The sequence below is a fragment of the Papilio machaon genome, chromosome 13, assembly GCF_912999745.1.
Source record: "Papilio machaon chromosome 13, ilPapMach1.1, whole genome shotgun sequence".
Taxonomy (NCBI): domain Eukaryota; kingdom Metazoa; phylum Arthropoda; class Insecta; order Lepidoptera; family Papilionidae; genus Papilio; species Papilio machaon.
The window spans coordinates 6,808,943-6,832,291 of NC_059998.1; the positions used below are offsets into that span (position 1 = coordinate 6,808,943).

The 23,349-nt window shown below is 38.4% G+C and overlaps 1 protein-coding gene across 1 annotated transcript in view; it reads right to left on the reverse strand.

The window, feature by feature from the left end:
- Nucleotides 1–1,274: 1,274 nt before the first annotated feature.
- LOC106711596 (unconventional myosin ID) overlaps nucleotides 1,275–23,349 on the reverse strand; it is a 34,527-nt gene continuing 12,452 nt past the window's right edge. The window contains exons 2-17 of the mRNA XM_045680791.1: nucleotides 16,952–17,132; nucleotides 13,875–13,996; nucleotides 13,346–13,565; nucleotides 10,355–10,552; nucleotides 10,033–10,272; nucleotides 9,553–9,703; nucleotides 8,942–9,099; nucleotides 8,493–8,614; nucleotides 7,696–7,846; nucleotides 6,853–6,999; nucleotides 5,869–6,095; nucleotides 5,333–5,482; nucleotides 4,895–5,190; nucleotides 4,199–4,392; nucleotides 3,738–3,895; nucleotides 1,275–1,653 (exon numbers count right to left, since the gene is read on the reverse strand). Of these exons, the coding sequence (XP_045536747.1) occupies nucleotides 1,443–1,653; nucleotides 3,738–3,895; nucleotides 4,199–4,392; nucleotides 4,895–5,190; nucleotides 5,333–5,482; nucleotides 5,869–6,095; nucleotides 6,853–6,999; nucleotides 7,696–7,846; nucleotides 8,493–8,614; nucleotides 8,942–9,099; nucleotides 9,553–9,703; nucleotides 10,033–10,272; nucleotides 10,355–10,552; nucleotides 13,346–13,565; nucleotides 13,875–13,996; nucleotides 16,952–17,132 (2,926 nt within the window). The 3' untranslated portion in view covers nucleotides 1,275–1,442. The remainder of the gene's footprint in view (nucleotides 1,654–3,737; nucleotides 3,896–4,198; nucleotides 4,393–4,894; nucleotides 5,191–5,332; nucleotides 5,483–5,868; nucleotides 6,096–6,852; nucleotides 7,000–7,695; nucleotides 7,847–8,492; nucleotides 8,615–8,941; nucleotides 9,100–9,552; nucleotides 9,704–10,032; nucleotides 10,273–10,354; nucleotides 10,553–13,345; nucleotides 13,566–13,874; nucleotides 13,997–16,951; nucleotides 17,133–23,349) is intronic.

Consider the following 23,349-nt stretch of genomic DNA (forward strand, 5'->3'; position numbering starts at 1 on the left):
ATATAAACGTATGTACACAAAAAATAAAAATGGCTACCGTGAAATTTATTACTCACGTATGAATTTTCCAGTTTTTTTTAAATAATCCATTTAAATATCAGACAAAATATTAATTTGCAAATAAATGTGGGATAAAATAATCCATTTAATAACAAAATACTGAACTAACATTGCAAATGTGATAAGAATAAAAATTTTAAAAAACGTAAAAAAATTACGTCATCAATTCACGAAAAAATATTAACAAAAATATTGTTAAATTATTGATAAAAAAATATAAATAACAAATTTAATTACAATTTTCCTATTTCCAAAATTCCTATTAAAAATATTTAATTTTGTTCAATAAAAAATTCCAAAAATAAATAAAATGGGTAATTTTAATGTGTCATTATTTCTCATTTATAAATCGGATTTTATATTTAAACTAAAGAAGAATTCAAAGTAAAATTTTAGTATATTTTTTTCGTTTTTATTGTAAATTATTTGTATTTTATTTATTTTATTTTTTTTATAATACGAAATTCTCAATTTGAAATCAGTTTTGAATAATAATGATCACAGTATTAATTATACAAAATAAATACTATTTGTTAAGTTATTAAAATACTCTATATCATTAAGAAATATTATTTAATATTTAAATATTTACGAACTTTTTAGGGTACTATTTAAAATGTAATTTTTTAAACTTAACATCAACTCTTACAACAATGAAAGTACACTTTTCAATACTTTTTTTTTTTAATATTAAAGTATTAAAAATGGTATATTTAAGGCAACATTATAAGACATTAAGGCCAACACACTAAAGCGATAAAATGTAAAAAATATATCTCAATTCATAGAAATGAATATTAAACTTTTTGTACATTTATCGTTCAAGACACCAAAATAACTTCGTAGCAAACACGCGGCGTTTACGCGTCGACAACGAGATAACACCGCGCGATCCCCGACCTTTATAAAATAGATTTTTTAGTACGACGCGACCAGCGCATCCATTTAACTAACTTGGGTGTTATCATTAACCTATTAGGTCCCCTTTTTCCTTACATTAAATAATCATTATGTAATTGACAATAAATTTACGTTCGGCATTAGTGTGACATGACCTTTAAACTTTTTTGACAGTTAACTAACGCCACTGTCAATGTCAAAAATGTATAACAAATTTTTTTTTCAGCAGCTGTTTTTTATGGCGTTTTCTAAGTAGGTTTTATATATTCTATGATAGCTTAGCCCCTGTCAACGGGACAAATAACCTTGTTTAACTATAACAGTGACTTTCCACTGCCAAAACGCTTGTTAACAAATGTCATCCTACTAAATATATTTGAAATAATAGACAACATTATGTTTTTATACAAGTCTGATGGCAGTTGAAACCTATATTCATGGTTAGAAACCAGAGTACAGACAAAGTGACAATCAGTAGATGGCTACGCGCGCGCAGATGTCGGATGGTAGGTGATGACGTTGTGCGCATGAGTGAAGGGCGGCACCGGCGTGGGCGAGTGGGGAGAGTGGGGGGAGTGGGGGGAGTGGTGCGCAGGCGCAGGCGGCAGCTGCAGCGCGCGACTCTTCCCGCCGAGGATGCAGCGCGTCGTCACTCCGCTCTCCACTTCCACTATCAGCTCTGAACCAGTTAACCTGTATCAAATGTTACTTTTGTGAATACTAAAATTAGATTTAGAAAATATCAAAAATAGTAGCAGCTAAAAGTTCAAATTTTAGAAATTGCTTAAAGTAACAATTAAGAGAAAGCCAATATTATTAATAGAAAATGAACTTAGAAATATCTGAAACCTATAGTTTTATCTTCTTATGTAATTGTGTGCGCATGCGTAGGTGTGTACGTGTGTGTTTACGTGCGTGTGTAGGAGCGTGTGTAGGTGCGTGTGTACGTGCGTGTGTACATGCGTGTGTACGTGCGTGTGTACGTGGGTGTGTACGTGCGTGTGTACGTGTGTGTGTGTACGTACGTGTGTACGTGCGTGTGTAGGTGCGTGTGTAGGTGCGTGTGTAGGTGCGTGTGTAGGTGCGTGTGTAGGTGCGTGTGTAGGTGCGTGTGTAGGTGCGTGTGTAGTTGCGTGTGTAGGTGCGTGTGTAGGTGCGTGTGTAGGTGCGTGTGTAGGTGCGTGTATAGGTGCGTGTGTAGGTGCGTGTGTACGTGCGTGTGTACGTGGGTGTGTAGGTGCGTGTGTAGGTGCGTGTGTACGTGCGTGTGTACGTGGGTGTGTAGGTGCGTGTGTAGGTGCGTGTGTAGGTGCGTGTGTAGGTGCGTGTGTAGGTGCGTGTGTAGGTGCGTGTGTAGGTGCGTGTGTAGGTGCGTGTGTAGGTGCGTGTGTAGGTGCGTGTGTAGGTGCGTGTATAGGTGCGTGTGTAGGTGCGTGTGTAGGTGCGTGTGTAGGTGCGTGTGTAGGTGCGTGTGTAGGTGCGTGTGTAGGTGCGTGTGTAGGTGCGTGTGTACGTGCGTGTGTACGTGGGTGTGTAGGTGCGTGTGTAGGTGCGTGTGTAGGTGCGTGTGTAGGTGCGTGTGTAGGTGCGTGTGTAGGTGCGTGTGTAGGTGCGTGTGTAGGTGCGTGTGTAGGTGCGTGTGTAGGTGCGTGTGTAGGTGCGTGTGTAGGTGCGTGTGTAGGTGCGTGTGTACGTGCGTGTGTACGTGGGTGTGTAGGTGCGTGTGTAGGTGCGTGTGTACGTGCGTGTGTACGTGGGTGTGTAGGTGCGTGTGTAGGTGCGTGTGTAGGTGCGTGTGTAGGTGCGTGTGTAGGTGCGTGTGTAGGTGCGTGTGTAGGTGCGTGTGTAGGTGCGTGTGTAGGTGCGTGTGTAGGTGCGTGTGTAGGTGCGTGTGTAGGTGCGTGTGTAGGTGCGTGTGTAGGTGCGTGTGTACGTGCGTGTGTACGTGGGTGTGTAGGTGCGTGTGTAGGTGCGTGTGTAGGTGCGTGTGTACGTGCGTGTGTACGTGGGTGTGTAGGTGCGTGTGTAGGTGCGTGTGTAGGTGCGTGTGTAGGTGCGTGTGTAGGTGCGTGTGTAGGTGCGTGTGTAGGTGCGTGTGTAGGTGCGTGTGTAGGTGCGTGTGTAGGTGCGTGTGTAGGTGCGTGTGTAGGTGCGTGTGTAGGTGCGTGTGTAGGTGCGTGTGTAGGTGCGTGTGTAGGTGCGTGTGTAGGTGCGTGTGTAGGTGCGTGTGTAGGTGCGTGTGTAGGTGCGTGTGTAGGTGCGTGTGTAGGTGCGTGTGTAGGTGCGTGTGTAGGTGCGTGTGTAGGTGCGTGTGTAGGTGCGTGTGTAGGTGCGTGTGTAGGTGCGTGTGTACGTGCGTGTGTACGTGGGTGTGTAGGTGCGTGTGTAGGTGCGTGTGTACGTGCGTGTGTACGTGGGTGTGTAGGTGCGTGTGTAGGTGCGTGTGTAGGTGCGTGTGTAGGTGCGTGTGTAGGTGCGTGTGTAGGTGCGTGTGTAGGTGCGTGTGTAGGTGCGTGTGTAGGTGCGTGTGTAGGTGCGTGTGTAGGTGCGTGTGTAGGTGCGTGTGTACGTGCGTGTGTACGTGGGTGTGTAGGTGCGTGTGTAGGTGCGTGTGTACGTGCGTGTGTACGTGGGTGTGTAGGTGCGTGTGTAGGTGCGTGTGTAGGTGCGTGTGTAGGTGCGTGTGTAGGTGCGTGTGTAGGTGCGTGTGTAGGTGCGTGTGTAGGTGCGTGTGTAGGTGCGTGTGTAGGTGCGTGTGTAGGTGCGTGTGTACGTACGCGTGGTATCTGTGTGCGAGCACGCCGAGCAGCTCGCCGACGAGGTCGGGCGCGGTGTCTGCGGGCGCGACCAGACCCAGCACGAGGTCGTTGCGGGCGCTGGGCACGCTGATCACCGCCAGCTGCGCGTCGCCGCTCATCACGCGCACCGCACCCACCTACACATACAGTATAACAGGTAAACATCAATCAATCTACCAGATAACGTGCTAATAAGTTTAATTATTATTTTTTTTAGAAATGCAAGAAATAAAGAAAAATAAAAAGAATGGTGGTTGAAATTAAGGCGAAGTTTTTTTTTTTTTTTCATATTGCGAGCATGTAAAAAATAGTGCTTATGAAGAGCTAGTGGAATACATAACTAGGTATAAAAAGCATGAGAATTGTTCCAATCTGAAGTGTGACCAGAATTATGTTATAGTGTCAACGTCTAACGACATCTATTTGCCGATGTATGTTACCTCAGTGATGGGTGTGGGCTTCTTGAGCAACTTGAAGGTGTTGGAGTCGAGTTTGCAGAGTGCGGTGTCAGTGACGAGCAGCGCACGAGCAGCCAACTTGTTGTGCCGGTTGAACTTGTGTACGCGACATGAGAACACAGCCCGACCCACCTGATGAGACTTCTGGAGGTGCGCCAGCGCTGATCTGTACACAGCTGTAAGAAATTATTATTTTTTATATTCCATCGCAATCTTACTAATATTATAAACTAGCTTTTACCCGCGCCTCCGTCCGCGCGGAATAAAAAATAGAAAACGGGGTAAAAATTATCCTATGTCCGTTTCCTGGTTCTAATCTACCTGCCCACCAATTATCAGTCAAATCGATTCAGCCGTTCTTGAGTTATAAATAGTGTAACTAACACGACTTTCTTTTTAATATTATAAATGCGAAAGTTTAGTTTGGATGGATGGATGTTTGAAGATATCTCCAGAACGGCTCAACGGATCTTTATGAAATTTGACACAGATGTAGAACATAGTTTGTAAGAACACATAGGCTACTTATTACTTTTTTTTTAATTCCACATGGTCGGAGTCAAGGGCAACAGCTAGTTATTGATAAATTGAATAACAGTAGCGAGATTATTATTTTTATTTTCACTCAAAATGGTAAATTCTCAATTGGAAGTGTTCAACTCAAAAAATTCAACTAACCAGCTTTATCATTATAGCTATCGACCGCCAAATAGTCCCCCCTCCACAGTCTCGCAGCTCCCCAGTACGACCGTCTGCCGCGGAGGGCGCTGGCGGCGCATATCTTCAACTTCAACTGCGGCCACTGGTCTCTCGGTACGGGACGCAGTACCAGGTACGCGCGCCAACGTCGGTACGCCGCCTGTATGATGGAGACTGGTACGCGCCGCGGAGGCTCCGCCCACCTCTTGATCACGCCCCCATTGCGTTGTAACTCTTGTTGCAGCTCGGATATGTAACGTCGGTAACGATAGCGTCTGGGGATAGATAGGTATTTTAATTATTTCTTATAGTAATTTCCAAACTCAGAGTCTTTAACTGGTCACTAAGTGTAGATTTAGTTCTAATGCTAAATAGTTGTTCAAGTAACTATGTGCAGTAATATGGAAGTTTACTTACTTCCAGGCATTGAATATGAAGAGAGCTGCCTTCATCTTCTTGTAGCGCAGTCTGGCGAGAGTTCCACGCCACAGCTTCTGCAGCAGCACCACTATGGAGGGAATCAACTCTGCGCGCGCCGCCTCCAGCGCGTGCACAGTCTGCGCACTCCTACATTTACCACATACATGAAGCGCCTTTTCTTATACATGGTAATGGGAAGGGTATTTGATGGAGGAGGAGACGCATAAAAAGCTGAAATATTTTCTATCTGTGCGTCTCCTCCTCTGTCAATTAAAGATAGGCAACGCATCTGCAAGATCAGCGGTTGCTTCGGCAAAAAAGCCTGATGGTTCGGTATACCGATTACAGATTACTCAGTCGTAGGTTCAAACTCGAGTAGTGTTATGAACCATATCCCAGGACACGTGGTATTTACATTCGTTTAATGGTCACTAAGTGATCATGTTTAGATATTTCACATGAGAAATCTAGATCATTAACGATTCTGTAATTGGCAACGGTGACGACACATCTCTGGAATCAATATTACTGACCTGATAAACAGCTTAGTGTGTCCAAACTGTACGTCGTTCATCTGCAGATCTCTGAGCAGCACCATGACAGCATCACGGTCGCTGGTGCCGCGGAAGTTGGGCCACGTGTACTGAGACAGCATCTTGTAGCGCTTCAGGAAGCGGTCGTAGCGCTGCCGGGACGCGAACCCAGCGCGGCGCACGCGCACGTTCTCCACCAGGCCGAGGTACGCCACCTGGTGCCGGACCTGGTAACAATAATATTTTTTAATTTATTTATTCACAAAAATACTGTACACTAGATTCAATAAAAGGTACTAAACTGCACAGCAGTTTGATGGCGACATTCAACTGAGCAATCCAAATAGTAATAATTAATGAGACGTTTTCTAATAAACATTTTAGAATTAATTTTCTAAAAAATACGTTTTTTAACTTTTTTTACAACATTTTTTGATGTTATCACATGATGTGGGTCATTTCTAAGCCATTCTATCATCATCATCATCATCAGCTCACTATACGTCCCCACCGAGGGGCTCGGAGCCTACCCCAATTTTAGGGGTGACTAGGCCATAGTCAACCACGCTGGCCAAGTGCGGGTTGGTTGACTTCACACATATCATTGAATTTCTTCTCAGATATTGTGCAGGTTGCATCACGATGTTTTTCCTTCACCGTAAGAACGTCGGATAAATGTACATATGTAAATCGAAAACCGAAAAACACATTGGTACATGGCGGGATTTGAACCCAGGACCTGCAGATTGCAAGTCAAGTGCTTAACCCCTGAGCCACCGACGCTCTATTGCATTCCAGCCATTCTATAGCATTGTACAATTTCGGAACAAGGTATTTAATTGTAACATATTCCTTTATTCATACAAATTGTTTTTAAAACAATTACATACATAATTTCATTCGTTAATGAGTTAAAGACTTAATTTTTTTTGGATTCATTGTTTTTTTTATTTAGTCTTAGTCCCAATATAAGTGAATATATACCAGCTGTTCGTCCCATGCGTGTGGTGCTTGTACAGGGTTTGGTTTGACACAACGCACGTAGAATGGCTCCTTGCTCTGCAGACCTGACACCAGCGCAGACATTGAGTTGCGGAACAACGTCGCTGCTGATGGAGGACGCTTTGACGTCTGAAACACATTAAAAAATTAAAAAAATTCACACTTCAACTGGAACTTTGAAAAACACAAAAGAATGTCTACCTTTTCCTTTTAGATCTATCTTAAACTAACTTTTACCCGCGACCCCGTCCGCGCGGAATAAAAAATAGAAAACGGGGTAAAAATTATCCTATGTCCGTTTCCTGGTTCTAAGCTACCACCCCATCAATTTTCAGTCAAATCGATTCAGCCGTTCTTGAGTTATAAATAGTGTAACTAACACGACTTTCTGACTATATATATAGATAAGATGTCATTTATTAGAATGCTGGTGATCATTTGAAATCAGCTGAAATAATTTACTTTTAATACCACATTTCGTAAAAAGTATATTTATGTGTCGAGCAGCGTCGGTGGCTCAGGGGTTTCAGCACTTGACTTGCAATCTGCAGGTCCTGGGTTCGAATCACGCCATGTACCAATGTGTTTTTCGATTCTCGATTTACATATTTACATTTATCCGACGTTCTTACGGTGAAGGAAAACATCGTGATGCTGCACATATCTGAGAAGATCAATGATATGTGTGAAGTCAACCCGCACTTGGCTGTGGTTGACTATGACCTAGTCACACCTAACTTAGGGTAGGCTCAGAGCCCTCAGTGGTGACGTATATTGAGCTGATGATGATGATATTTATATATTATGTTATGAAGAAATGCATACTTTTTGTATATTTGTGGCACCTTCCGGCCACATGTTGGCGAGGGAGGTATTGCGTGAGGAATGCAGCAGCCTCTTGAGGTCCTGCCACAGCGAGTCCTTGTTCTTGTCCATGAAACCCGTGATGGCATATGTCACCTCTCCCGCGTAGTGACTGTCGATAACAATACGTCAACTATATCTAGCAGTTAGTTAACACTAAGGCCCTTTGTACACTACACTAATATTGTACGCACGTACGCACAACGTACTATCTAATATATAAAATTCTCGTGTCACAGTTTTCGTTCCCGTACTCCTCCGAAACGTCTTGACCGATTCTCATGAAATTTTGTGAGCATATTCAGTAGGTCTGAGAATCGGACAACATCTATTTTTCATAACCCCCCCCCCCCATTTTTTAACTGCGCGCGGACGGAGTCGCGGGCGACAGCTAGTAACTATATAAATTTGCTCCACCATCTTAGAAATCACAGCGACATTTTCACGAGGATCTTAACAAAGGTTGCGAGCGACTAAGAATAAAATGTCGGCGACTTGTGCTGTGTCCGAACTGTGATATTATATTGCATAAATCGCTTACATACACTATCCTTGTGTACGAAGGACCTAACCGACATCCGACTCGAAGGACCGAATACACGTTTAACTTAATAGCAGATTAAAAAATGTTAGAATAAACAATAAAAGACACTGAGTTACAGAATAAGGTGTTATTTATCACCTATTTAACTTATAACCGTTTACAAATAAACCTGAAGTCTGTATATTCGTAATTTTCGTATAATTTGATAACTCACGTGATCCTAAAGTCGATGCTGTGTTTGAGTTTCTTATCAGTGGGGCTGAGTTGTCGCGACGTGTAGTGTTTGTGTCCGTTCAACCTCTTGTCCATTGCTTCCAGCAACTGACTGTCTGATATCTGAAATAATGAAAACACTTGAAGTAACATTGTGATACATACAAGTGCAAATTAGTGTGATTTTTAGTGATTTTAATGGACTGTCAAATGTAAGAATTATTTACACAGACAGTACCTCAGATATTAGTTAATAAAATTGTTATTATACGCGACTTCATCAGAGCAGAATTAAAAAAAAAACATGGTAGCATCAGCTACCTTCTCGTCGAAATAGGAACCAAAAATTACTCAGAACAAATGCGGCCTTGAAGACAAGTAGTCAGTCAGACAGACAGACACTTTTATTAATGCGTACAGATAGATAATAAATTTAGTGAATTATGTTACCTTGGTGGGATTGAGACAGGCCTCATCCATGATGGCGATGATGCCCTGGTGGGGGGCGTCCACCAGCTCGCAGATGACGCGGTTGTTGAAGTACTGTACCGGAGACCACTGGATACCCTCGCGAGCGTACTCCTCCTGTTCCTGCTTCAGCACCAGCTCTACAACGTAACCGATTTATGTTATCACAGTAAATTCACCTAGTTTATATTAAAAACTTAAATACCGGTTCTGGTCGGACTAAAAAAAAACACTTGAATCCATTTCATCAATAGAAAATCTTACTTATAAATGCGAATGTTTGGATGGATGGATGGATGATAGAGGATGGATGGATGTTTGTTTGAAGGTATCTCTGGTACAGCTCAACGTATCTTGATAAAATTTGGTTAAGATTTAGAACATAGTCTGAAAGATCACGTAGACTGCTTATAATTTTTTTTAATTCCGCGCGGACAGAGTCTCGGGCAAAAGCTAATTTATTAATAAATTTACACTTATTTTTTTTCAAATTATAATTTGTTAATCTATGCATAAAACACAGACTAAAGTCTTTGACCACGTGACAGAAAAGAACGAACATGATCTGATTTATTTCAAAACTAATCACATACCAATGAAGAGCTGCTGCAGCTTCTCATTGCAGTAATTGATACAGAACTGCTCGAAGCTGTTGGTCTCGAAGATCTCGAAGCCGTAGATGTCGAGCACACCGATCAAAGTGCTGCGGTAAGTACCTTTCGGTGCTTCGATCGCTTTGTTTATCTGTTGAACGAATTTATACCTTAACTCCTTAACAATAAAGGCAAAAGTTGCATAAAGAACTTTGATAGTAGAGTTTAAGTTTTTCAAAATTATATAACTTTATCGAAAATAATTTTGTTATTACAATATGGTTCATAGAATCTCTGCAAAGGACTAGGCTTAAGGATTAATTTCAGGCACCCATAAGTCTCACATAAGTCTCTTTCTAAAATGTTTTTAACGGAGATTTTGGCTTCAAAAACCAACGTTTAGTGAAAAAAAGAGTCTTATCTCGTTGAAAAAGAGGCTTAAAATTGACCTAGAATTATTTATTAAGCTTTTTCTGTTACCTCTTGTACAATCCAGCTGAACAGTCTATCATACGCGGCCTTTGCTAGTGCTAGCCGCGTATAGTGCGCGTCACTGAGCGAGTGCCGCTTGCTGACCAGTTCTCCGCCGGCAGCCAGTACTCGGCACGCGAACGCCTCACGTAGCGCAGTCTCGCTCACACCCAGTGCACTAACACATGAGCGCAAAGGACCGCCTATGTTCAACTCGCCTTCCGCTGTCTCTGTAAAACTTAGCTCGCCCTGGATTGAAACAAATTACGTTAATTTTTATCTTAAAATTTGCTAACGAAAATTCTAATGAAAAAAAAAACACAAAATTTACCAATAAAATAACACCAGCTACAATACTCCAAATATCCTCGACAACCGTAGAGGAAAATCCTAATGCATTAAAGGCACTATTCGTAACAGAATAGAGTTTAGAATCGTGTGCGGTGCCGCGCTCGCTGCCCAATATCTTGTAAACCTCGGTTGAGCTTAGCCCGAACTTCTTTGTGTATGGATTGTTTGTACTTAATAACTGTAATTAGAAAAAAGTTGATTATTAATGGCACAATGTATGAGCAATAATTTACTATAATTTCTAGTTTATATATTTTAGATTTTCATATATGACTTCACAAGGTGATGTTTACGGTCCTGTACTTTTCAGCTGGAACCGATGTTAGTGCCTATTTTCACAGAGCAAGTGTCATTAAGATAAGACTAAGATATATGTTTTTGTTTCGACAGTGAAAACTCACGTTAATATAGCAAGGTAGAATTCCATAGTGATGCAACGGAAGTGTCTTACCGGAACCAGAAACGGAAACAGATGTCAAAAATAAATTTTAGCAGAAACGGAAACGGAAACGGATGCGGAAACAGAAGTGTAAATAATAAAAAAAACATTTATAAAAAATATTATTTTGTAAAATCAGTTTGTATTCGTTTTTAATTTATTAAGGCATTGGATATCGGTGTCCTTTAGCCTTCAATGTATGTATTTTTACTGTTCTGCAATAAGTTAAAATACGTGTTTTTTTTTTTATTTATTTTCAGGAAACAAAATTATACTATTTAAAAATTAATGTTCGCCAAACCACTCGTGTTGACAAACAACAAATACATTTTTTTATTAATACATTCACTGCTGACCACTGTTAAATACCTCCTGAAACCCATTTTGCTCTCCCTTCATTGCCGCCTTCCGAGCTACGTTAGGGATGCGATCCATACCCGGCGCCTTCTTATTCTTTATTGCGTTGTATGCGCCTACGAATTCCTCGTTCGTGATTGCAGGGACTTCGGCGGCGTTTGCGGGTATTTCGTAGTCCAGCTCTTCTTGTTGTGGGAATAATGTAGTGACAATGCTATGACACATGTGTGTATGTGTGGGTGTGTATGAAATGTTACAAGATCTTGAACCGAGAAGATAAAAGCTGGTTTTGATTAGTATCCTTACATGTTTTGATCAATATTCTGGAATTTGATGAAAAACTTGACTTTGTCAAAATCTTGTAACATATTAGTACATAGAAATGCATGCAATAGTGGAACAAATATCTACATATTAGTGAACTAAACCATTGCCATCCCTAGTGCTCAAATGCAAAAAATGTGTTTTTTTTAAATAATTATAATGACATTATTAATTTATCTATATGTTCAAACATTCCCAGATACTAAATAAAAATTCATCATAAAAAGTTTTGGCTCCCAGCTGTTACCTTTTTTATTTTGTAAACAGTGAATGTGCTAAGTATCAAATACACCAAATCTAGATTAGAAAAAGATATAATTATTAGGCGTCGGTGGCTCGTGGCACTTGACTTGCAATCTGCAGGTCCTGGGTTCGAATCCCGCCATGTACCAATGGGTTTTTCGATTTAGATATGTACATTTATCCGACGTTCTTACGATGAAGGAAAACATAGTGATGCTGCCTGCACATATCTGAGAAAAAATACAATGATATGTGTGAAGTCAACCCGCTCTGGGCCTGTGTGGTTGACTATGGACTAATCACCCCTAATTTGGGGCAGGCTCCGAGCCCCTCAGTGGGGATGTATAGTGAGCTGATGATAATAATGATGATGATATATTGCATGGTTATCACTTATTCAAAAGCACATTTAATAACTCGTAAGTATGAAATAGTCACATTTTGCCAGTTGTCAAATTTTATATGGACAACAACTAGACAGTCAACTCCAGCAAGAGAAGCTGATTGTTTCAAACAGCAGCAGAAAATATTACGCGCTTAAATTCACGAAAAAGTACGTAAACGAACAAATGCGACAAGTGCCGAAAGGCCGCGCGCGGACTGCGCGTCTCGCGCCGCGCATTTGGATCTCACAGGTGTCGTAAAGTTCCGTTTTATCTCCGTTATAAAAGTTGCGGAAACAGAAACAGAAACGGATGTTGAAAATGGTGCGGAACTTCCGCACTTGCGGAAACGGAAACAGACATCCGTTGCATCACTAGAATTCCATTAGTTTGTTGCCGATCTTCCGCGTTTCCAATGTAAACGAACGCTTACAATAACAACCGTATTATACATCGTATATGTTTAGGTTGTAAAATGTATTGTAACGTTGGAATTGTATCAACATTGGTCGTCCTAACATTTACACAAATTGGACAAATCTTACTAATGTGATAAATGCGAATATTTGGATGGATGGATGGATGTTTAGTTTTTTTTAGTTTCGCCGTAAGAAAATTTTTTCGTTGATTACCTTCTGCATGATTTTACAATTTTGACAAAATTTTCCATTTTCCCATACTAATTTTGCAAATCGGATGTGGTATATCAAGGTTACATACGATAAAATAATATTATTTAAATAAAACACATAAAAAGGAAGTTTAAAAAATTCCATTACAATGTCATATAAAAATAAAATTCTTATCGCATTTAATTCAAAGGTCACATAAAAACGACATTATTTCAATTCGGATTGTACCAGACACAAAGGTTTTCGTCTTCTAACAGTTGATTTCTGAGACCAACATCTCTGTATAAAACATATCATCATCCCAGTCATCATCATCTTTGACAAAACCGTGATAAAATGTGTTTTAAACGGAGATTTTTATCTCAGAAACCCACAGTACATCGACGTGTCATATATCATTTCAGTTAGCACTATATTCTTCATAAATTACATTCCACACACAATCTCATCTCTCATCTTGATGCCTCCTTATCACATGCAATTATTCCCACTTTTATACTATTCTCATACCATAACCCCTTCTCCCTAAATGGAACTAAATTCCGCCACAAGATTAAAACGCTAGCAATTATTGACTAATCGCAACACATTACCTGATAGAAGGAGTGAAAGTTTCTCTCGCCTGGTTGCAGACTGACAACCCGGCTCTTTTCCAGCAGATAATTACTGATATGTCCACCGACAGGATCGCCCTTATAGTCGAAGTGAATATCCATGTACTTGCCGAAGCGAGACGAATTATCGTTACGATTCGTCTTCGCGTTACCGAACGTCTCCAGGATCGAATTCGATTGTATAAGTACGTTTTTTACTCTGAAAATAAATATTTTGTTGACAATAAGATGATGGGAGATTTAGTTATTGATATATGTATATATGAAGATGTATATATGAAGTTGTGTCAAACATAATTACGGAATTATACAGCTCTAATTTAATTATATATTAAAGACTTTTTCTTTAGACAGTTACAACTTAACCATAGGTTTTCACTGCTGAAATACGGATATAATCGTCACTATTACTCTTTAGAAAACAACCAGACACAACAATATGTCTTCGTACATCTATTTTGTCAGTGAAAGCCAACGGGTATTTGATCAAAACTTAGTTTCCCATTACCTGTCAATATACTCTCTGTGAACCTGCGTAGTGTTAGCGGCGATGTATTTCATTATAAACTTGGAGGCTTCCGTCTTCCCTGCACCAGACTCTCCGGATATCAAGACGCATGTGTCCCTGCCCTGAAATCAATAAGTTCAATATTAACGTGAGTTTCTCCTTTTTTTTATAAGAGAAGGGGTAAACTAGCAGCGGGAACACCAAGGTGTTCATCGACGCCCATGGACATCTGCAAGACCAGAGGAATCGCAGATGCGTTGCCGGCCTTTGAGATGGTGATACGCTCGGTTCTTGAAGGACCCTAAGTCGTAGCGGTTTGGAAATACCGCCGAGGACAGACCATTCCACAACGCGGAGGTACACGGTAGAAAGCTACGGGAAAACCGCACGGTTGTGGATTGCCAGCCATCGAGATGGTGTGGATGGAACTTGGCAGTCTGTCGGGTCGTCCGATGACGGAACTCGGCGGCAGGAATTGTTCTACTACCGAAACACTGTACAAAAAGATATTTTTGTAAAAATATGTCGTCAGTGAAAACAGTACCCTTATAAAATCTGAAGGAATAGTTCTGAAAGAAAGACATTCCAGTCTTGGCAAATTACAAGAGGTAACAATGGAACGTAACAATATACGGGCCCGAGAACATAACTCGTCCATCAATCAGGTAAAAATATGGACTGAATACGATGTACATATATATTAAGTGTAATGAACTGAATATTACAACAAGAACAGTATATTTATAGCAAGAACAATACAAATGAAACAAATCGTTTATTACATTTTAAACACCGCAGTGCCCAAAGACATACTTCAAAGCGGCGGTGATTCAAAGACATTTTCGAGCGCAACTTTACGATCTTTCGACTCAAGTTTATGCTGGTATTTTGTCATAACGACACAATATAAGTATGGAGTAAGAGATGCAAATTTACACAGAAAGAAACAAGCTGTATATATTAACTGAATTATTATGTACTAGCAGTCATCCGCTTCTTTTGCGCGGAATAAAAAACTTAGTAGCCTATGTTTTCTTCCAGACTATGTTCTATATCTATGCAAAATTTCAGCGGGATCCGTTAAGCCATTACGGAGATAAATTCTAGAAAACATGTATCCATCCATCTAAATTTTGCATTTATAACATTAGTAAGATTAAAAACGAAGCGGACTACTTGTATCTAATTTGAGCCGAAAAGTATGTATATTTTTTTTTTACTACAAACTACCATTGTAACAAAATTTCGCTTAGTGTAGAAAAGCATCTCTATATTTTAATACGAGAGCAATAAGAGCTAATATAGCTAACTGTAGTACATGTTTCATATTTACCAGAGGTGACGAACCAATGGTGCATAATAACAGTCATAATTAAATAATTATTTGATACGTCTATGTGTTAATTAAACATTTCTTTAGTACGTAACGGTTTGCAATCCCTCAATTATATCGTTGTCACCTTTACATTAATTAATGTAACAACTATTTTAGAATATCCGAAAAATAAATAACAATGTAGAAAAAGAAGAATATGACAGTTTGGTACAAATAAACTTAGTACCATAAGTTTAACAAATAAGCCAATGACGATGTCGCCAACTTTACGTTGTACTGCGGTCGCGTGTCCATTGTATTGACTTGTGCGTGACAATTGAACATTAAAATAAAAAAATAAAAACATGATGCTAACGGGAAAACTCATTGAAATTGCAAAGCTAACGTGAAAATAAAATTGAGAAATCCAAAATTTGTCAAATAAGTCATACTGTAAGAAAAAGTCAATTAACATAAAATTGTAAAAAAAAATGATCTAATCGTCAGATTTTTATGCACAAACCTTTCTTAGCGTAAGCAGAACATCTTACCAAAGTCTTATCACAATACATCCATTGGTTTAGGAAGACACAGGGCACAAACAAACATGTATACAAAAATTGTGTAGAGTAAAAATTCAAAAACCAAAAAGGAACGCCACAAGCAAAGTACGGGTTCATTTCAAGGTTAGTTCTAATTATTCCTAAATCTAATAAACTAAATCGCCTACGTGATTAAGGGGCAATTTAACAACAGTTAAAAACTAAGGCTTCTACGAAAATATACTAACAAGTTAGATTTTCTTTCCTACAATATAGAAACAAGTTTCATCAAAAGGCGTTGAAATATTACCTAGTTCAATACGCGAACAGGGATAATTCAACTTTAGCAATCACTCATTAAATGTTACTAATGCTTGCTTATTCGAAAGATGAGTCCATCTTTAAAGTGAATGAATATTCCTAATTCTACTAAATAAATAAAACTACACATCAAGTATCACTCAGTTGTGTCTTGCGAATTGTTTATTCACGCGGGTATTATTATGACAGTTGTTCTTTAGAACACAAGTTTAATTAGTCTACATCAAGTTTATTAGTTACAGGTATAATAACGATTTTGAATTGAAATGTAACTGAGATGGATTAAAATTACAAAGCGACATGTATTATAGAATAGAAAGTGAATATTAGAACACCGTTAGCATGCAACTAAGTTTGTAAACTGATTCTTTTGCAGTCATCAACCGCATATTGTCATACGATATTCGTGGAGCTAGTAAAAGTTATCAAATTAAATTATTGTGACAACACTCTTAATAACTGGAGTTGGTACATTCAAAGAAGCAATCATATAATAGCAAGAGATCAAGCCGAGGATCGGTCTTCTCGGGGAACCTGAATAGCAATGCTAAACGCGTAATGAGTCAAAGTGAGGACCTCGCTCTATCGGAAGCTCCTCACTCCATGAATTGTCCACAAAAAAGACTTAAGAGCTCAAAGGCCTTTCAATCCGATAATAATAACGAAGTAACAGCCCGAGCCGAGGCTCCTGAGGGTGCCCTCAAGCCTAGTTACTCTTGGCCATCTCAAGCCCGGTGAAACTGTAAATGCCTCTTCAAGGCAAACAGTGACTACATCCTGAGAATTGTATTGTGACAATGACATTACAATGAAGTGGTTAGGATATAAACTTCCTCGACTGTAAGATACCTTTTAGACTGGTATTTTAGATGGAAACCCACGCTAGTATTATCCCTCACCTGTTGCCTGAGCACTCTCTGACAGGCATCTGCCACAGCGTATACATGTGGAGGCACTTCAAACATCTCCCTGCCCCGATACTGGGCCATGTGCTGTGCATTGTAGATGTCCAAGGTCTTGTATGGGTTGACGGAGACCAGCACTTCGCCGATGTATGTGTAAATCTTATTGTGTTGGAACCTGAAACAAGAGAATAAATACGATAAGACACTATTTATGACCCTGGATTTCTACTGTTTAAAAATGTGTATAAAAAAAGTTGATCATCACCGTCGTTCTTTTTGATATAAACAAAGATAACATTATGTTTTTCATAAGTGTTTCTGCAGCGGAAATCAACGATAAAACTGACTAGCCGTCTAACTTATCCTTGAAATTCAAGAGCCGACAGTTTGTCGCTCGTCTTGGCCATTGTCTGTACCTTTCTCTACTTCCTATAAACCATTTAATACTCTAACACTAATGGGTATGACAATCGACAATTTTACTTCTAATAAAGAGTACCTTGCCTAACCCTAGCCGATAACAAATGCATAGTAGGAACTAATATTAAAAAGTAGTTTTTACATAACTTCCTAAAGTATGATTCTTGGCAATTCTCTTCTGACATGCAATCCTCGACGCGTCGCAGTACAATGACCCCGAAAGCCTTTACGATTTTTTGGCACACGACGCCTTTACAAGGTTCACTTAAAGAAAGTTTTTGTTGTTTTGCTTGTGAATCGACACGCCGTGTTAAATGCACATCGTGCAAAAAAATAGCGTAAGTTTCCACTGCCGACACATGTACAACAACATAATGATATTTTTGTTTTAAGTAATAATAGGAAGAACTACATTTTTTATCAATGTGTACAGTAGAAAGCAGGATCAAAGGAACCACATGGATGGAATTTTTCGCGAAATACTATGGAGTATGAAAGAATATTTTAAAAAGAAAAAATCTCAAAGCTAACTGCAGAAGCACAATGGATCTCGATGTAATTTGGCCTAGATGTAGAACATAACCTAGAGAACACATAGGCTACTATTTTTTTTTAATTCCTTGCTAGTAAATAATAATTCCAAAAAGAGTAGTAGACAACTTCCTATTGTGTCAAACAACATTACCCGGAAACTACACATAACTACAAACACGATACTGTTTAATAACACGAGATGATGTATTATACACAGACGGGTAGGATTCCGGCCACGTGTTGACCGGTTACAAGCACACAGACGGTCGCTAATCAACTTGTGAATCAGTGCACAATTCATGTTTGCAACCTGTAAATGGTGAAGTCTATGGCTCTTGTGCAATTGCTTACTATCCTGCAATTTTTTAATTTTATATACTTGATGTTTTAAAATAAAATTTTGATAAGTTGGCAAACGAGGAGTAAGAACAAGGAACTTGAATTGATTAAATTTCTTGATCTTCCTTTATTGGTAATTACAGTTTTTTTTTTGCAAAAAAATAACGAAAAGGTGACAATATGTCTTTTGTAAATTATCAGTAATCTCACAGTAACAACACAATTCTAAAAGTTACAAGTCAAATGAAATCTACAAACACTATAGATGTTGCATCAAACGGCAAACCCGTTTAGTGACGTCATCACAAGCCGGTTTCTAGTTCAAGATCAGCGGCTGCCAGCCGGTGAGCCGGGACACCATATTTGACTCCACACATACATGGATTCAAGGAAAAAAATGGATTCGCTTTCAATGCCTCGAGGTTACCGCGTATTTTGCCCGACAGAGAGCTATTTTTTAACAGACTTCAAAAAGAAGAAGACTATTCGCATTATATTACAGAGCTCAATTATATTAGTGCATATGCATGTATAAAAATGTATTCAGAGATAAAAATGTATTCAGAGATAAATATGGATAGAAACCGATCTATCTATCTATCTATTCAACCTCGTAACGCCCACTGCTGGGCGCCTCCCCCAAAGATCGCCACGATGATCGGTCCTGTGCAACCCGCATCCAGGATACTACCGCAACCTTGAAACCGATCTAGATTGGTCTAATTCTTGCATTAACCCATTAAAGAACAATGGCAGCCGCCCATATATCAAAATAGTTGAGCCTAAATTATAGCGTCTAAGCATGAAAAATATCTTAAAACGATAATAATTAGTTGCGGAGCAAATATCTGAAAGAATTTCGGCCCGAGGAAGCCGCAAAAAATAGATATTTTGATTTTAATTTTTCGTTTTTTAAGGTTACGTCATAATGACAGCTTGAGAAAATTCGCAATGAAGGTTGTTATTTAAGTAAATATCTAGTACGTGATTTTATTTTGTATATTAAATCAGAACTGTATCGTTATAAATCAGGCAGATGGTGGTTACGAGTTATGTGGCTGATTTCGAAAAATATAAGAGTACCACTAGCTGTCACGCGGCATGTTGGTACTCTTTGCTACGAACGCCACACAAACTCAATCGACACAAGGCGGAGTATTTGTGACATGCGTGACATTTTAAAAGTTGCCATAACCATAAAAGCGAATAGTTACAACATAGTGCGGTTTACATTCATTTAAAAATGCCTGAAGCCCAAAGAACTATCTTTTTCACTAAGTATACACCTAATATAAATAATAAGTATCTATTTGAAAGTAAGTATTGGAATATCACACAAAAAAATAATTTCTAATTCGTACACTTTGCTAAATATAATTCCGAAAATACGGCATTCTTTAAATGGTGGGAACACTTTAATGGGTGATAATACGATTAGTCAATATACATTCTTGAAATTATTATAATGTTTCTGTGGCTTCAACAAAAATAGAATTATTTACGTAAATTATTAAAAAAATATGTAAATTAATTGTATCTATATGATATTTCTAGACGCTAATTTTTTTTTCAACTATTTTTCTGCCATTGTTCTTTCGTGCCAACGAGTCACAGAGTGCGAGAGAGTGTTTAATTATTTATATCATAAAGTGGCAAAATAGTGAAGCGACCCTTGCTCATAAACATCCGCACACTTTAAAAAAGTTTCATTAGAACTAAACAATTTAATGTCATTACAAGAAATCAATGTCATTGTACATCAAGGCAACTAGGTCTATTACATCCCTGAGTCACTCGGCCCGTGGTCATTGGGGCTCATTAATTCTGGTCACACGTCACTCGTTAATTCATCACACGTCTACAACGCATCTGCTTACCCCCGTTCGAGATTGAAAGCGTTGCAATTCTCTTACAATAAGCGATTTAGTGCCACTTGGAGAAAATGGCTGTTTTTTTTTAGTTTACATCTATTGCTTATTTCAATAAACCATTTGAGCGAAAACTACAAAGACGGCGTACTTAAAAAAAAAGAAAAAAAAGTACGAAATTGATTTTTTTTATGCCCGATTAATAAGAGGGCAATACTTAAAAATTAACCATAAAGCAGAAAAAGTTATATATATTAACTACAAAAGTAAAATATTTCAAATTCCGCAGTAGATTATTGCAAGGAATAACAAAACATTATCATCGTATTGACTTATCACAAAGCGATATCGCGCACGACAGGCTCGATAACTATGCGATAAATTATTTATGACCCGATAGTGACAAGTGGCCAACTTGTCGTGAGTCAGTACAACGTAAGGGCGCGGTCAAGAATGTATGACAAATCTGATATTTACAAATAGAGTTATATAACTATAATCTTTTGGCGATATATAATGCAAACGTAAACACAAGTAACTGGCTTCAAATCAAATAAGAAATTAAATTATAACAAAGTCCAAATAAGCCAAAACGAGAACAGCTCTAAAATAAACCAGAGCTAAACACCAGATGTTCGTCCAAGACCACACAAGCCGCAGAGTAACGAATAAAAGTAGGAACTTGTCAGTACCAAGTTGTACTGACATGTTGTATGCCATGTGCATACGTGATAGTATACTTAGCTATCGTCACTCAAGTCGAAGTGAGAAAGCGTGTCGTCCAGTGTCGTCAGAGGGCTCTACACGTGCGATGACCTCGGTTGTCCAAACAAGTCCCTATGTATACCTTTGAAAACATCCGTGCTAAATACTTAACCTTGAAATGTATTAGGAACTAGAGATAGCAATCATTCGACAACTCTGTGCATGGATTATTTAGTAACAACTAAATAATCCATGCACAGATTAAGAAAAACAATTTTTCAAAACAAGCTTTTTCATGTCCTTGATGATTAAAAGAAGTAAAAATGACAAATGATTCGTAACTACAATACAAATAATAAGTCAAAACTCGATGAGGTTGTGTCCTTTCATTGCGAGATTCCAGCACCATCATCAGATCAGCACCATGTCATCATAACATTGCATTATAACACGATTTACATATGAACATGAAACATGTGCAAAATTTCAGCTTAATCAGACTAACGTCGGGACAGATGAAACTAAGTAAAAGCTTTGAATAGTACTTAGATATGGCCATTCATATTAACATGATATTTGTCACATCAAACTGAGAATTTGGCATCGCAATTTAATTTTTTTTTATTAAAAGGTGGCAATCGGCCACCTGATTGTGCTGAAATAGCGAAGTGACCGATGCCCATAGGTATCCTGTTGATCTTTAAGTTGTTGAAGCGTTGCCTACCTCAAAAGAAAGACCAAACCACCTAAGAAACGTATCACAAGTAAATACAGGCCCTTGATAATTTCGTCGTGGTACTCCAATTCATATATTAATAAAAAAAAAGTTAAAACGTCCTGCGATCAGTTTCACGCAAGCGAGGTGACACCAAAATAGTATTTATTGCGATACACGAATAAATACCGAGAGCAAATCGTAAGCAGACAGGAATAGAACAAAGGTTTTTGACACTGGTGTGAAAAAAACATGGCTTGCGTGAAAAACGAATACAAGATTTATTATGGCTTAAGATGCGTTATATTTTATAGGTGACATTTTCTTGAAACTCAGTAATTTTTGTAAATTACTGTGATCCGACTGTGAAAGAGGATATGCGTAAGATGGGGGTAAATTCAGATATGACGGCTGATAGAGATGTATGGCGGAGTAGTACATACTGTGCCGACCCTCCATAGGGATAATGGCAGGTTGATGATGATGATGATGACTGTGATCCGATTTCTGACGCATATTTCCTTTAGATAAATTTAATAATGAAACAAACACTTTGGAGGACAAAAATAACGTTCACATAAATTTCACAACTTTAAAAATAAACATGAATCCTTACTGTTTTATATTATACTTATAAAAATTGTAATGGCATATTAAACTTCAACAGCACTTTGGAAAAAAGAAAGGCAACTTTAAAAAAAAGATACATATTCCTGTCCTATACCACGCCTTTCCTAAGGGAAGACTAAGGGATAGTCCAGCCATAGATAGCCGTTGAACAATTTACCTATTTAGTCGTCCTTTAATTTTTTTATTACATTCCAAGGTAACGAGAGTCGTAAAAATTACAACTATTTAGAATCACGATAATTGAATTATAACGAATCTGTTAACAATTCGACATGATCAAGAGCCATAATTATATACTCTTAGCAACGTAGCAACTGGGAAGGTTATTTTTAACAACTTTGAACGTAACTTCATTGATGAGTCTGTAGGACTTATTTTTAACTAGCTTTTGACCGAAAGTTCATCTGCGCGGGATTTAAAAAAACATACAGACCACAGACAGATTACGCTCTACGTACATCTATGCCGAATTTCATTCATCAACAAACATCCATCCATCCATCTAAACTTACGCATTTATATTATTAGTACGATCGCTATTACTTAGATTAAAGTGTTTATAGTACGTAAAGTTTTTCAACACTTTCCTCGCTATAATATTTTCTATTTACTCCACGTAATGTAGTCTATTGTTGATTTTCTACATTAATATAAAGATTAAAAAAACAAACAAATAGAAATGAACGAAGCAAAAAAAATCCTGATTTTGATATTAAATTATAATAGTTATAATTTAATTTAACGCAGAAAAACGAAAATAATTTACTAACATGGTGGCATTTAATTTATCGATATTAGATAGAACAATAAAATACATATTTATCTATCATTAAAAGAAACTAATCAATATTAATGTAGTACTATAAATTAAAATAATCAACAATTTTTTTGAGGGGGGGGGAATCTTAAAAAGATACTCTGCCTTCTTGGGGAAAGGCAGGGTTATGTGAGATTTGACTCTCTAAAACCCGTAAGAGTCCCGGGATCTCTAGATTAACGAATAGAGACTAAAATAATCAACACCTAAGATTCCTTTTAACAATAATCAGCTTGCCCTTTTCCCTACAGAGGATCAGCATAACACTACTCTACCATACATCTCTATCAGCCGTTCACAAAATTCAATCCTTTCTTCGTTCAACTTTTAACTAAAACATCTGAAAAAGCATCATCATCATCAG